Source organism: Peromyscus maniculatus, chromosome 10 (assembly GCF_049852395.1).
Source record: "Peromyscus maniculatus bairdii isolate BWxNUB_F1_BW_parent chromosome 10, HU_Pman_BW_mat_3.1, whole genome shotgun sequence".
Taxonomy (NCBI): Eukaryota; Metazoa; Chordata; class Mammalia; order Rodentia; family Cricetidae; genus Peromyscus; species Peromyscus maniculatus.
In genome coordinates, this window is record NC_134861.1 from 81,306,438 (window position 1) to 81,322,513 (window position 16,076).

A 16,076-nucleotide genomic window follows, 5' to 3' on the forward strand; every position below is an offset into this window, starting at 1 on the left:
GGCAAACAGTTTACTGCCTGCTCCATGCCATCTGAGACTCTCTAAGAATATTCCATTTTGTCAAGGTCAGTTTAACTGTGTCACCTAGTTCAGAGTTTACTCTCCCAGATAAGATCTGACCAGCTTAGGTCTTTAAAAATCCTGATTTTTAAAGATGTAATGTGAATCATAGTCAAACTTTGGTGATTGATTCGATGACAGCACTATAAATTTGACCTGAGAAGTTCTCAGCAACCTTTACCCATTTCCTGCCTCCTTGAAGATTTCGGCTTCAGTTCATCAGCACCACCATGAGACTGACCAAGGGCTTGATGGAAACAGGTGCTAATGTTAAATGGAGAATATTATTTAACAAACAGCTGGATTTATTAGTACATGTGTTGTGTTACAGTGACTTCTGCTTTGTTGTAACTTCTTTAGTTAAAACTTTAAAGACTTAATTAATGAACACTGGAATATTGTTCAGCACTCCTTTATTCCAACCAAACTTTAAGTATGCAAGTAGAACATTATTGTAGAAAAGGATCAGAAAGATTTTTCTTTTTTTTTTAACTTCATATTTGAGACCTGAACAAGTATTCAGCGTATGGAAATACTCATGGTTGTCAGCAAAATGGGGACTGACTTACGTTCAGTAACTTACGTTCTAAAACAGTGTGCTGCAGTGACCACCCACATGTTACCAATCAAGGTGCCCCCACACTGATGGATGTTGCTGCGCTGAAGAGAAACTTGCCAAGGCCAGGCACCCCTAGCTGCAGGGTTTCCAGATACTATTCTGTTGGCAATTAATGGGATAGCTCGTTTGCCACAATCTGAAAAAGAAGAAACCATTTATAAGAAACGTCTGCCTGGTTTTTGACGCAGAGGATCCTACAGAATGCTGCAATGCAGACATCAGATTTGTTACTTTTTAAACCTGACCACTATTCATTTTTTTTTCCTTTTGTACTGACACATTGCTTAGTCCAGCCATTATATATGTGAATATACATTGTTTACTAAACTATAAAAGGTTGACAGCATCAGCCCCAGGGACTCACAATTGGTAGTTATCTAGTTATTCTAGGAGGCCCCACCAAGGTTATTGTTTTTGCAGTTGTAGGTAATCTAACAGTGTTGTGTTGTTACCATGGGTTCTCATCAGAAGGACAACTCCCTTTAGCCAGATAAACAGTGGCCTGTTTGGTGGAGACACGTTTGATGTCTACCTTTCTAGAGTGACTACATACTAAGGTGTGCAAGGATTAATGCACCACAACTAGTCATTCATTCTTTAGGATGGAGATTTCCATGTTTCCATATAAACATCACATTCACTATTGACAAGAATAAACATGCACTCCATCACATTAGAGGCTGCTTTGGTACTTGGGGTTGCTATGAAGACAAAGAAAATGTAGTAGGTTGAGTCTTGTTCCAACAAATAATTATGAGAAAAGAAAATTCATTTACTTATTTCTGAAACAAATACAGCTGTTTCAGAAATCTCTAGCATGCTACCATTGCTCTCATTTAAATAGCCATTTTCCTCATCTGAAGGTCTTGAGCAGCTCCCACATCATTTCCTTGTTCCAGTCTTGTCCCTCTATAATCTGTTTTCTTCACTGGATATCAAATGGTCTTCCAGAAATGTGTGAGCCCATGGTTGCCCTCCAAATAGAGTAAACATCTTTCCAGTGATTCTGGCCACTGATGACTATTAATCACATCTCTTTCCCACACACTCAGGTCCCAAGTCTATATTATAGCCAAGAAGACATTTTTTATTTGTAGGAAATGATGCCTTCACGTTCCTGCTCTTCTTGTGATTCATGGCCTCTCTTTTCTATCATTTCAGAGATTATTTTCTGATGCAACAAGACCAGATGAGCTAACTCTGATAGACTCTTAAAGAATTGTATATTTTCTTAAATCATTCGTCCCACTATATTAATAATTTTCAATTAATTTCTTTTACTTTGGAATTATGTTTTGAAGAAGATCATGTCTTAGTCACAGTGGTATGACCAGCTCTTGGCACACTCTTTGACACTGTATTAAAGGTAAATAAATAATGGTAACTAATAAAACTGTAAAATAATGAAAAGAGATAAATGAATAAAAAAGTAAAAATAGTGCAGGTTATTGCAACACACAGAAGCAAAATCATGGATCACTGCTCAAATCCTCCACCACATCGATAAAATCTTTCAAAATTCATGCCACATTGAGTTGAAATGAATTGATAAAGTCACTGCCAGGTATGAAAATAATGCTAGTATATTTTCAGTAGTCAGTCTCAGAAAATGGATTCATTTCTTACCCTTGTATATCCTTATATCATTTTAATTTCAGCAGGAAGAAGGTCTCAAAACTTTTTTTTAAATTAGAAAAGCCCACTCATTTAAAAACTAGAAATATGCTTTTTTTTAAAAAAAAACTTTCTTAGTCTTAGAATTAGAAAAATACATATCCGTCTAATGCCCAATTGTTATTCTTTCAGATAAAAATGTGAATGTAGATGAGAAATTATGAGCTAATATTTGAAGATATGATTGCTGATGTGGAAATTGAACTTGTTTATATAATCTAACTAGACTTATATATTTAGAAAGTTATTTTCTCTGATGATGAACACATTGTTCAAAGCCAAATAGAAAAAGAGTGATGACTTGATGTTCTCCAGATTCATCGCAATAATCAGAGGCTACCAGAGGCCACTGACCATGGATGGATTCTAGATAGTTGATCACACAGGACACTGGCTCTCTCATACACATTTGATATAAAATGTATTTAATTAGTTGGATAATTTCTTACTCATTGTGTCAGACAAAAATAGTGGATGAATAAATTCCACAAGTAGTTTCCACTAATGCAGAATTGTGGTTTTCAAAGAGTCCCAGGTAAATCCTCTCAGATTTCACTTTAGGACGAGAAGAGGGAATAAGTAGATAGGTCCCCTAGGCATAACACTCTGTCTCAACCAAAACATGTCTACTTTTGTTTCTTTTGTTTACTTAAGATTTCAGATAAGCCTATTTTTCTCAAAGAGTTTAGGATGAAAAGACTTTGAACAACTCTAAAATAAATTGTGCTTAAAGTACTTCTCAGACATGTTCCCAACTAATTAAATGCTGTGTCTTATATACATACATATATATATATATATATATATATATATATATATATATATATATATATATAAAAGCTGGACACAGTAGTGCATGCTTGTAATCCCAACACTCTGGAGGCAAAGACAGGAAAATCCCTAGATGGACCCTTTCTCAAAAGACAAGTAAAAATGAAAAATAAGACTATAGTGCACCATTATATAACCTAAGCTGAATTTTGTGAAAGTTCAACTTTAAGGTTAAATTCAGTTAGAAATTTGAAAAAGGAAACAAATTCTTATGCCTATATGAAATAGCATGTTGTATATAATAAATACATACAATTTTTTACTTATACACTGTAGTTCAGTGAGATGGGAAATATGATGGTGGGAAGTTGCATTAAATGGTGATTTTTTTTTTTTTTTTTTAGTTAAAGTGGCTCACTAAACAAGATAGTAATAAATTACAGGGCTATGTTTCTCAGAATTAGTCTCTGCATCCTGTTTCCCTTTGAGGAAAATAAGAATGTGTCATTCTGCCAACTCCTTATAAGCTCTATGCAAGTAGCTGGTGACAACGACCCCTGCGAAGCAGGAGCTTAAGAAAGAATGAGTTGAGAATCATCCTTGAAGCCATCCGCCAGACGCAGTGAAGACGCAGTTGCTTAAGTGCTTACGCTACGGGAGTAACTCAGTTTTCTATCTCGTGTAGTTTATCAGCTTCTTGTTCAGCTGAAACCCAAACAAAACATAAAGAAGAAGGAATTTGATTGGTCCGTAGTGATACGTTGAAATGGTGTCACAATGGAAGGCCTAAGTGGACCGTCATGTTCCTCTTTCTTTCAGCTGATCCTCTCTAGCTCTGCTACCATACAAGACTTATCTGACTGCTGTCACTAAAGGGTTAAAAGACTTCACTGTGGAACGCTTCCTCCCCTGTCCTCTGGAAGAAAGTTGCTTGTCTTTATCTCCCTTGGAATTCTGGGGAAAAGTGGCTGTGTGCTGTCTACCCTTTTTTCCAGTGAAAAGAGGATCTTTGTGTACTGATGATAACTGGAGAAGCAGTTATTCTCTGGAAAAGGCACAAAACCGACAGTAATTCCAGAAATCCTCCTCAGTAACTTTTCTTTAAGTTTACAGAACATGGACTACCCTGTGATGCAGTGTATAGGCAGTCTGCGCACCAGAAGAGCAGATCATCCTGAGTTTGTAACCCCTCTGCTGCCTACCTTCTCTACAACTCTCTAGATAAGTTGGGTGCTTGCACCTACAATAAATAAATAAATAAATAAATAAATAAATAAATAAATAAATAAATAAATAAATAAATAAGATGATGTTGTTTTAAGAAGGCCCGTGGTAGTTTGAATAAGAATGGCCCTCCATAGGCTTGTGTATTTGAGTGCTAGGTCCCCCCGTTAATGGAACTGTCTGGGAAGGATGGGGATGTGTGGCCTTTGTAGAAGAGGTGTGTCATTGGGGGCAGGCTTTGAGCTTCCAAAAGGCATGTACCATTCCCAGTTACATCTCTCTCCCTGCCTCATGGTTGTGAGCTCTCAGCTACTGTTTCAGTGCCGTGCCTGCCTGTCTGCTGCTGTGTTTTGTCATGGACAAAGTAATGTGACAAGTAACTATGACAGAGCCTCTGTTTTCTTGGTTTGGTTAAATTTCTGAATAATTTTTTTTCCCTTACTCTAACAACTTATCATTGAGTCGTTGATGCATTTGAGTAGCAAGCAAGGTACCTAGGCTCACAGTCACACAGTAGAATTCTTCTATTAGACCTTCATCAATGCAGTATCAGGAAAATGCAAATTATCCATCTCCAGAATGACTCCAGGGTGAGCACTAAAGTAGCATAGTTGGAAATAGTATTTTTCTCCTCTGGCTTTGCTTTTGATTTTGAGTGAATACTGTCCCATGACCCTGACTTGCCTGAAACTCACTATGTAGACTGGTCTGGTTTTAAAGTTATAGCAATTCTCCTGCCTGGGCCTCTTGAATGTTGGGATCACAAGTATGCACTTCCATACCTGCCACTGTAATTGGAATTCTAAGAATATGTATTTTTAAGGAGACGGTTGCAGTCAGAGGTTGTCTGTCAACTTCTACTTGAAAAATTCTAATTCCAAAATATTTTTACTTAATTCAAAGTCACCATCCCCAACACATTTTGGAGGTCAGAAAAATCTAGTAGTGCTTGTGTTTTGCAGACGACAACCACTATGATGGGAAGTGGGGCACACTTCCCCTGACAAAGTCAGCGAACTGCTTTATAACAGTGGTAGCCTTAGGAATAGGAAGAAGTTGATTTCAGCTTTGATTCCACAACATTGTATCTACTGAAGGACCCAAATGGCACAGTTCTTTATCAAAATAAAACACAGACTCTTGCTAAAATATGGAAGAATCTTGAGCTAAAAGGTTATTTCTAGATTTAACTAAGACTGTCATTTTCTCATTTTTTGATAGCTCTCAAATGAAATGTTTTCTGGGAAAATATTTTAAGCAACACCCTTAGAGAAAACTGACCTTCTATTTCCCAACAGTAATCAGCTTATTTTTACATATACATGCCTTCACATTGAGTGAGGAGAAGAATCAAGAATCAGGAAGTCACTCACACATGAAAACCTAAGTTCGGGTTCAGAGCGCTAGCAGTCAGGTAAAAACCTGGATGTGGTAGTAGTGGGTTCCTGTAATCTTAGTCCTGGGGAGGTGGACACAAGAGGATCCCTGCAACTCACTGCCAAGTCAATCTCGGCAAATCACTGTACTCCAAATTTAGTAAGAGATCTTGTCTCCAAAAGCAAGGTGGAAAGAGACGGAAAAACCCTGACATTGAACTCCATCTTTCTCATGCTCACACATAGACACGCATGTCACACACACACACACACACACACACACACACACACACACACACACACACACACACACGCCCTAAGGACCATGCATCTGAGCTCTGCTGTCTCTATGGACCTTTCCTAGCTGCTCACAAGCACTGTTCATTTGGAAATTTTCAAACCTTTACAGTTCTAGCTCTTTCTCCTGACAGTCAATTTCAACCATGTCCGAAGCAATAGTTTCCAGGTGCCATATTATGTTTCCTATTTTCCTATATATTTTCTCATAGTTTTGTGTTGTCAAGAAGAAGAAGTATTATCATTTCACTTTTACAGGTTAAAAAGGATGCACACGCAGGTACGGACAATTACTTGTGTACTGCAATAACAAAGAGACTTTAGAATTAGGTGACCCTCAAACATTGTTCTCCACAAGAACATCCTCTTTTTAAATATGGTACAGTATTAAAGTACATGAAGCACAAGCTGAGCCCATATAAAACAGAAAGACCTGGTGGCCAGGGACCACGCTATGCTCCATCTCTTGTTTCCGATAGTGCAGGCAGGCTTTTGAGTTCCTGAAATATTAACTAAGTCTTGGAACTGCATACTGCCTGTCATGTAGCTTCTCAGAATCGCCATTATTTCACAACTGCAGCACCTAAGGAAAATGCATCGCGCATTTGGCAGGTTCTTTCCTTCCAGCTGGGAGGGGCCCTGCTTTACTGTCTTAGTAACTGACTTCATGTCATATGAGCAAGCATCTGCTGATCCATTATTTTGGGTTCTCATTTCCTAATGAAGTTTCCTCTTAAAGAGTCAGCTTGACCCTTGCAAGGGCAGGGCACCCTGTTTTGTTTCTAATACCAATCGTTTGTTCTTACTCTCTTAAATCTGGTTCCAATGGAGTTTATGGGATAAATCTGTACCTGTCTGCTGGAAGTAGATATTGTGTTAGCACATAGCGTGCAAGGGTAAGCATATTTCTGGTGTCCTGGCCTCCTCAGAGTCTCAAATATGCTAATACAAGTATTAAAATCCAGGAGACAAAGATCATAGAGTTTCAACTTTTGTTTGAGTATAGAACCCCTTTTTTGTAATACCCCCAAAATAAATTAGGCATCTAGATTTAACTCTTGGCTCCTTTTAATTATTATGTTGCTTAAATTTTTTTACACCAATGTAGTAGAATTTCCCCTACTTTACTAGTACATACAAATTAAATTAGATATTACATATAAGGTGTAGAGTTGGACCTTGATAAAGAAAGACTCTCTTCAATTCAGAGAGTTGAGGATGGTATAATGAGTTAACAGTGAAGAGAAAAGAGAAAAATAGAGCAATATATAAATGGTTACAGTGACTTCTTATTCCTGATGATTTTTAAGGTATTATTTATCAAGCAGTTCCAGTGACTCTAAAAGCAGTTTACCTTTTTCTAAGTGCTCATAATAAGACAAATAATAAAAACTTTACAATATCATCAAATACAGAAACTAACTATATTTTTAAAGGATACAGATGAGTTTGCCTTTTTTGAAGGTCCCAAACAGAAATCACTTATTGCTTAACCTTTAAACTTGCTTAATCATGGAGGCAGTTCCTGCCTTGGATTAACCCTGTTTGTGGTAAAGACGTCTTTACCGAGAGATGATCACCAATCAATTACTTCCAGGAAAAGTACTTGATGACTAACATTAGACATGCCTTCATAAGAGAATAATGAAACTTTGAAAGGTCTCATCTTTAGGTTGAATTTTCCCCATATGATTTTTTAGTACTATTTGGAATGGGGATGACAAGAGAGTTTATGGCTATATAAAGCATTTGTATCATGTGGGAATCAACCTACTTACCTTTTATTTGAACTAATGAGACACCAGCTGGCAAGGCTCTCGGGTTCCTTATCCTATGATTTAAGATGCTATGGTTCTTTTCTCCCATGGTCCTTTGCCCAGTAGAGGGGGACTGGAGCACCCTAACAATATCTGCTTTGGCATCATCTTCTTCTGGACTAGGAAACACAAGAGTAAGGTTTACATTCAAAGGGTCCACCTGATATCATCATCTCACCATCTTTCCTTCGACTTCCTGACCTGTGCTTCAGTTGCTGAGAATGTCAAGGGCCAGGTAATCCACTCACATTCACACACCTTTACATGCAACCTGGTAACTTAAATGTGTTTCTCATGGCCCTTCTTCTAGGTTTTTTGTTTGTTTGTTTTTGTTTTTTTTTTTACATTTTCTTTTGATTGCTCACCCCTCCCATTAACTTGAAGACAAGTTACTATACTGAGATAAGACTCAGACACAAAACATCAAAAAGTCATCAGAAAAATTAAAGGTTTTAATATGCTCAGGCTTTTGTGCTCAGTGTAGTTCTTATCCCTCAGAACTACAGTTGGTCAAAATGTAGAGAATAAGTGGACAACTCAGAGGTGCCTGTTCCCAAATGGGAAATAACCCTAATCCTCAAAGCTCAGGGAATATCATGAAAGGGGTGATGGAAGATCATAAGAGCCAGGGCCCAGGGGGTCAGCTATAAAACACTGTCTTCTGGTCATGGCAGGTGTATACTCTCTCTCATCAGGAATGGCTGACTGTGTAAGTCCTGTACAAGACTGTACCAGTCATAATTCCAGTATCGGAGGGGGAAGGGCTCATAAGACTGAGTTACAGTTGAGCTACGGGCCGGCAACAGCTGCTAAGGGAGGAAGAGTTAGATTTTTTTTTTTCAGGGATAAATTTCTTTATGGGTTGCCAGTGTGCCATGCCGGGGGTCAACCCTACTTTTACGTGCATATGGGGAATGATAATTCAGTGTATGTGTGTGTGTGTGTGTGTGTGTGTGTGTGTGTGTGTATTATATCCACATACACACATGTAATAACAATAAAAAAAAGACTTGAACTTGGAAGGGAAATGTCGGGGGCACACAGGAGGAATTGTAGGGTAGGGAGGATAAATTGATGTGATCAAAATGCACTGTACTCATAACAGCTTCTTAAAAATAAAATAAAAACATGAAAACCTCTGAGGGCTGAAATAAACCTTATATACTCTTGGGGAATGAATCACGTATCTGATATCTGAATCACCTCTACATCATCAGTGAGAAGTGGCTCACCAACCTCGGGGTAGTCATTAAGTTGTGGAAAATTAGCTTTGCTAAAGAGAGTGTTCCTTGTTCAGCTCTATTTTGAGAGTTATTTATATAGAACTTCAATGCCTCCTTCAGTTTTTGCATTAGACACAAAGCTTAAAGCCACCCAGTTTCAATATTTAAAACATCCATTTCCCCTTTCACATAAAACATTTGAAGACAGTGGCATGTGATCTCTGGGTCTCTTCCAGCTGATCACACCCACTTCCTTGAACTGTTTCATAGAAACAGAGTTTGGTCCCAACAACTGTGCAACTGAATTTTCATAGGCACGTATGGATAGGAACAACAAACAATTAAAGATGTTCTTTTTTGGAGCAGGGGAGGAGAGTAAGAATTGAAGTTTTGTTTGAAACTCTCAGTGTGTATAATTTTATGTGCAATTAACTTAAGTGTTCAAACACAAAGCTAGAAATTTCAATACTGTCTCATCTTTGTATTTATATATGGCAAAATATACCTGTGTGGTTTATTAAAGGTGTCTTAAAGAGTTGAAAATGATGCCTACTGATCTTTCATTTCCCCTATATTTATACCACAAAGCTACAAGCTCTAAAAAAAACCACGAATCTATTCTACTTGAATCTTTTGGCTAACAAGAAAATGAAAAAACTGTATAAATTCTGAGACACAGTATGTTTCACTTTCGACCTTTGCTCTAATATAGAAAAGTATAAGTAATGATAATTTTATGTTATTATTGGCAAATGTGGACCCAAATATTTTTCCATTTTAAATAAGAGGAAATGAAACAGTTTACTGAGTAGATTTCCACAAAAATAACACATTCAACACTGGCAACAAACCCAAAGGAGCTTCTCAAACTATAATGATGTTACTAAAATGCTGCAAAAAAATTGAAGTGAAGACAGAGGGTATAAAATGTAGAACATTCCAGCATTTATATGCTTTTTGTCTCCTAAATTACCCAAGCATGTTATGATAACCTCATGTAGGGGCTGGAGAGATGACCCAGTGGTTAAGAGTACTTGCTTCTCTTGCAGAAGACCCAAGTTCAGTTTCCAGCACCCACATGGTGGCTCACCACCACTCATTTTTCTCTTATGATCTCCAAGAGCACAGGACAGGTGTGATAAACGTATGTACAGACAGAGAAAATAAAACTAAATCTTTAAAAACTCCTTGTGGAAGTCATGAGTTATCAGAAGTAAAGATCTTCAGAATGTGGTCAATCATGTCTTGGCCTAATGATAAGAAAACTGATCAGCATCTATCCCTTTCAATAAATTCAGTTAAATATTTTAGTCGCTTTTATCAAGCTTTTTCAGTACATGTTTAATGTACAAAGTAGTGGGTTTCATAATTACAGTTTTGTTTGAGTATCTTCTTTTTTCTCTTTGAGATGAGTCACATGAACTCCTGGCTTTGTACTTGTCCTGCTGTGTGATTTTTAAAATAACAAAGTTTAAACCACTGAGTAATTTCAGCAACTGATACGAGTCCTCCCTCCCCACCCAAACAAAAGGGAGCATCTATTACAACACGATCATCTTTCGGTTCAGGCATGTCGCCTGTCACTAGGCCTTTGTTACTGGTAAAACCTCTGATCCTATTTTGTAGTAAACGTTGCCTTCTTGATGTTTTTGAAGCGTCATATCTGCCAGAAGTATAGGACTTGGTGCATGCAAAGACATGGCCTGGGTTTACTTACGGCTGTGGATTAAGGTGGATTCCAGGTCTCACAGTCAGTGGGTAGGGTTTGAGGGCCAGTGCTATCAGCTGTAACCATCTCTTGGGGAACATTCAGTACATCACCCTCCTTCTCCCCACACCTCATTGTCTCAATTTTCAGAATGGGTTTAGCACTGTACCTTGAGACTACTGTAGCAACAATGTTTTTGAAGAGCCCCAGCAAAGAGACACAAATTATGTGGGGTACCCTGTATCCTTTGCCCTTTCTCCCTCCAGGCTAGCAACTACACCCTTGCCCAAATATACATACGTTAGTCTGGCTATGTGGTTTTGGACGTGGTGCTTTTTCAAGGCTGAATCTATAAATATTTCATCTGCCTGTCATTACAAAAAAGAAAAACAATATGTTAGTAGGATAGTTTATAATGAGACTATGTCCCAGATTAAATGCTAAAGAAATAGAATTTTCACAATAGCAATATGATTATTTAAGTTAGTGATTTTTTCAGTAATTCAATAATTTATTCCCCTAAAAATTATGTAAATGGACATAACTCTTACTCACAAGGTGAATGCGAACGACACTTACAGAGAAGGCCTTTTTTCAAAGTCTCTCAGTGCATTGTACCAGCACTGTACTGTAGCTTTTAAATTAACACTACATATTTTTGTATTATTACGAATTATTTGTTATACATAAAAATATCTCACTGCAAAATGCTTTAAGGAAAGAGGGGGAAAGAAATTCAGAATGTCCCTAGAACGTACAGCTTTTACATTTAAAAGGGGGTGTGGAGATCCTGAAATATATATATAGGCATGCTGAATAATCCCACCCTGCTCCCACCCCTTCCATCCCTTATTCTGGGAAGCGGAAGGCTGAGGCAGGGAGACACTGCCAGCTGCCGCCATGACAAGCAGCATGTGAAGATGCCAGTCCCACAGCCGCTCAGACCCAGCCAAGTAAACACAGAGACTTCTATTGCTTTCAAACTGTATGGCCGTGGCAGGCTTCTTGCTAACTGTTCTTATAGCTTAAATTAATCCATTTCTATAAATCTATACCTTGCCACGTGGCTGGTGGCTTACCGGCGTCTGCACATGCTGCTTGTCATGGCGGATTAATTTAAGATATAAGAACAGTTAACAAGAAGCCTGCCAGGGCCATACAGTTTGTAAGCAATAGAAGTCCCTGTGTTTACTTGGCTGGGTCTGAGCGGCTGTGGGACTGGCGGGTGACAGAGATTTGTCCTGACTGTGGGCAAGGCAGGAAAACTCTAGCAACAAAGGTCCTAAATCCTAAAGCCAAGAGTGGGAGATACAGCTCTTATTTTTAAAAGAACAAGGCATAAAAAATGAAGGGAAGATGTTTCAGGAATGGTGAAATGGTGGCTTCTTTACCACCACTAGCAATTCAGAGATGCTTCATTAGGAGCCAGGATTCTCATTACTTACTGTAACCCTCACAATTACCCCACAAAATAAGAGTAATTTGATTCCTGTCTCCCTAGAAGAGAAAACTGACTCTGAGGCATTGTTAAGTTCCATGGTTCCCATGCAGAGGAGGACACACTGAGACTTGAGCCTGAGACTTAATGCTTCCATGTGTAGGGGCCATGGTCGATTTTCACTCAGTTGTAGAGCTTTCTTCTTAAATATGGCGTGTCCTACACTTCGGTTTCTTTCCTAAAGCACATAGTAATTAGTCTGCAAATACATAGTTGATTGATAGGGATGCAATGTAGTATAATACTTGTAGTAAATTTAAACACAAGATCAAAGGTAGTATTCAAAGAATAAATCATTAGCATCTGTCATGGCTAAGTGTCCAGGACTGTGATGGAACACCATGACAAAAAGCAAGGTAAAGTGGGGGAGGAGATGGTTTATTTCCCTTCCACTTCCAGGTAATCAATCACTGAGGGAAGTCAGGGCAGGGACTCAAACAGGGCAGCAACCTGGAGTCAGGGCAGGTGCAGAGGTCATGGAGGAGTGCTGCTTGCTGACTTGCTCTTTTCTTACTCAGCCTGCTTTCATAGAGAATCCACCAGCAGGGATGGCACCGCCCCAATGGGCTGGACCCTCCCACATCAATCACTAAATAAGAAAATGCTCTACAGGCTTGCCTACAGCACAGTCTTTTGGAAACATTTTCTCAACCAAGGTTCCCTCCTCTCAGATGACTCTAGCTTGTGTCAAAGTGACATAAAAGCTAGCTAGCCAGAACAGCACCCAAAATATGTCCTCCTCTGCACTTAAATAAGAGAAGCTTAAATTTGGTAGTTTGAGTTTTACATTGCCAGAAAGAAACTATTTGGCAAGATCCTCCCCCCACCCCAAAGTTGCATTGTTGCAATAATCTCTGCCATTCAGTCCTTACTTTTACTCAACACATGGGAGGGAAGTCTTCATCCCCCACAAACAGGAAAACCCAAATGAAGGAGGAGAAGATTAATAAACTTTAACAGGAAGAAAAGTACATGATGATTGGACAGTAAAGAACTTTGGTTTGTAACCTTGTCTCCAGACAGCCCCACTAATTAGATGTGGGCCAAGACCCAAGGATCTTTATGTGACATTTCTATGGACAACACGTTGAGGAAGGAGATATATGAACTGATAAAGAGAGAGCTCGTGTGATGAATTACATGCTGGAGAATGGGCTGGGGGTTCCAACAAAACATAAATGTTAAGTGTATTGCTGAAATGGGTTTAGCAGAACCAAGCCTTGTAGATGTCCCAAAGTTACATTTGCACGGATGTTAGGGCTTCTCTTATCATACACACTCTGTTGGTACTGACACCCAAATTCTAGGACACTTTCTTCTTCCTCCAATGTAGATATGTATGAGTCTGCTAAAAATTTGTTGTCATTGACACTATCTATTAGAGTCAATGACTTAAGAATCCTACCTGTCACTTAAGGGCATTTGGAGCTTTGTAAGTAGGCATTGGGTATCCTGGTATTGACAAAAGACCCCCTTTTAGTGCAGTGCTTAGTTTTTGCTTGGTGACTTTGGAATGCTGCAAATTGCACTGAGATTAAATTCTAAGAGGGCAGTTGAAGGTTAGTTGGGTGCTTAATGAAAAAGTTAGGGAGAGGCTGACAACTTAAACAGATACGCCCAGCCATTGAGCTCATTCCTAATCATTCCTGAAGTAGCTGTTTGTACATGTCAAGGCCTTTTTCTGTTAGATCCTCACTAATTGGCCTCTCTTTTTACAGTAATCTATGTTTTCACATGAGAGTATTTCTAGGTTTAGGTTGCAAAATTCAGATAGCTCTTCTCCTGAAGATTTAAGACAAGCTCATATTTCCAATTAACCTTAGTTGACCCCCTAAGAACTAAAGGAACCAAAGCATGCCATGAAAAAAATAGATCTTATTTTATCCTAATTATAATAATGGTACCATAGAAAGCATGATGGGATATACATTTTTAAGAAACTGTTCATTTTAGTTATACAGCTATGTCCATGTGCCTGAGCATATGCACTATATGAGTGAAATGCCTGCAGAAGCCAGAAGAGGGCATCACATATCCCATAGGTGCAATCTTAGCTATGAGCCATCAGATGTGGGTGCTGAGAAATGAACCCACATCCTCTGGAAGAGGTTAAATGTTCTTAACCTCTCAGCCATCTCTCTAAAAATCTTTGTTGTTGTTTAGGTGTTTGTTTCTTCTTTATTTTTTATTAAGAAAATTTTTTCATTCATTTTACACATCAGAGATCCACATCTCCCTTCCTCCTGCCCCCCAGCCTTCCCCTCCCAACCCATCCTCCACTTCCCCCTACAAGAAGGCAAGGCCTCCCATGGGGAGGCACATCTGGTAGAGGGAAGTCAGAGTTTTTTTGTTTTTTTAAAAATACCTTTAGTTTCAGTAAAGCTTACTAGAAGTTACTGTTGCTATAGGGTTAAAGTCAGTAAAGGCAGGGAATCAAGTGCAGTTTGAAGCTTTGTTCACATCAGCAGACATTCAGAGGCCTCTCAGTCTGATGCCAGCCTGCCAGTTCAGCACTCTACACACCAGTACTGTGCAGCCCTGGCCTCTATCATCCTGAGTACTTGACCTTTGACCTATTGAGTCCTACTTCCTAGTAGTCTTGCTTCTCTGAATCCCAGTTACTCTTGGAGGGATCTCTCTCAGGGAATCAACTGTGGGTTTTAGTTGATCCTTCATCCTCAGGCTAATCTCACTTACTACAGTCTGGGCTTTTCTCATCCCATTTACACCTTCTACATATTTCATATTTATTTAAATAATTATATTATTTCCTTTATCAAACTGTAAAAGATTATAAGCAGACATGGTGATTTTGTTTTCATGGTCTGTGATATCTAGCCTAGCACTTTGCAGTGAAGAGTTACATTGCATGTTCATTGAATGAACAAATAAAAGGGAGAAATTTTCTATCAGAAAGCCTTGCATTTACCAGGAAAGTTCTACGATAGGTTTAAATGCATCCCTTGCATCAGGCTGAGATCAATACTTCTATACAAAAAAGAAAATTGCATTTGAACTATTTAAAGGGATTTTTTTTCTTATCATGGCTTTTCCTATCAGTCTGTTTCCTTCAGGCAAGTTGCTTCACCATGAGGCTACATGTGGTAAACATGGGAGTCATTGTCACCATTGTCTGCTAACTGGGCACTAAGTTCAAACTCCCTTGCATTTGAGCACACGGGCTTCTCTCATCAACAGGAGGAGGTGAGTACTATTATTATCCACATTATTCAGATGAGGAAGTGACTTGCCCTGCCTGACACAGCAGTGAGCCACAGAATCATGAGTAGGCCAAGGTTAGCCAGCTTCTCTGCTTCCTAATGCCCTCACAGCACTAGCCAAAGGATGAGCACACAAGTAGGTTTTCACCAAGAGCTCCTCACCACCATGGTCAGTACAGTGTGCCAAAGAGGTCCATCAAAAATAAACAGCACCGTTCCAGTAGCTTTTACTGCAATCTGCTTACAATGTTGTTTTATTGACTGAAAATTCAGGATAGTGAGTGAGTGTGTGTGTGTGTGTGTGTGTGTGTGTGTGTGTGTGTGTGTGTGTAGGCATGTGTGCGCACATCTGGAGGCCAGAGGTCAGGGTTAGTTGGCTTCCTCAATCATTGTTCACCTTACTTTTTGAACCTGGAGCTCACTGATTCAGCTGGACTGCCTGGGCAGTGAGACCCAGGGGACCTGTATCTGCCTCCCTAGTGCTGCCGGGTTTATATATAGAAGCTTCCGTGCCTGGCTTAAACAGTGAGCACTTCACTGACTGGGCCATTTCCCAGCCCTCCCACACATTGTCTAATTGAAAAACTC

At 39.0% G+C, this 16,076-nt stretch overlaps 1 protein-coding gene across 1 annotated transcript in view; it reads right to left on the bottom strand.

The window, feature by feature from the left end:
• Tmprss11a (transmembrane serine protease 11A) overlaps positions 1–16,076 on the bottom strand; it is a 37,993-nt gene that overhangs the window by 13,060 nt on the left and 8,857 nt on the right. The window contains exons 3-5 of the mRNA XM_042285420.2: positions 11,070–11,137; positions 7,800–7,957; positions 644–815 (exon numbers count right to left, since the gene is read on the bottom strand). Of these exons, the coding sequence (XP_042141354.2) occupies positions 644–815; positions 7,800–7,957; positions 11,070–11,137 (398 nt within the window). The remainder of the gene's footprint in view (positions 1–643; positions 816–7,799; positions 7,958–11,069; positions 11,138–16,076) is intronic.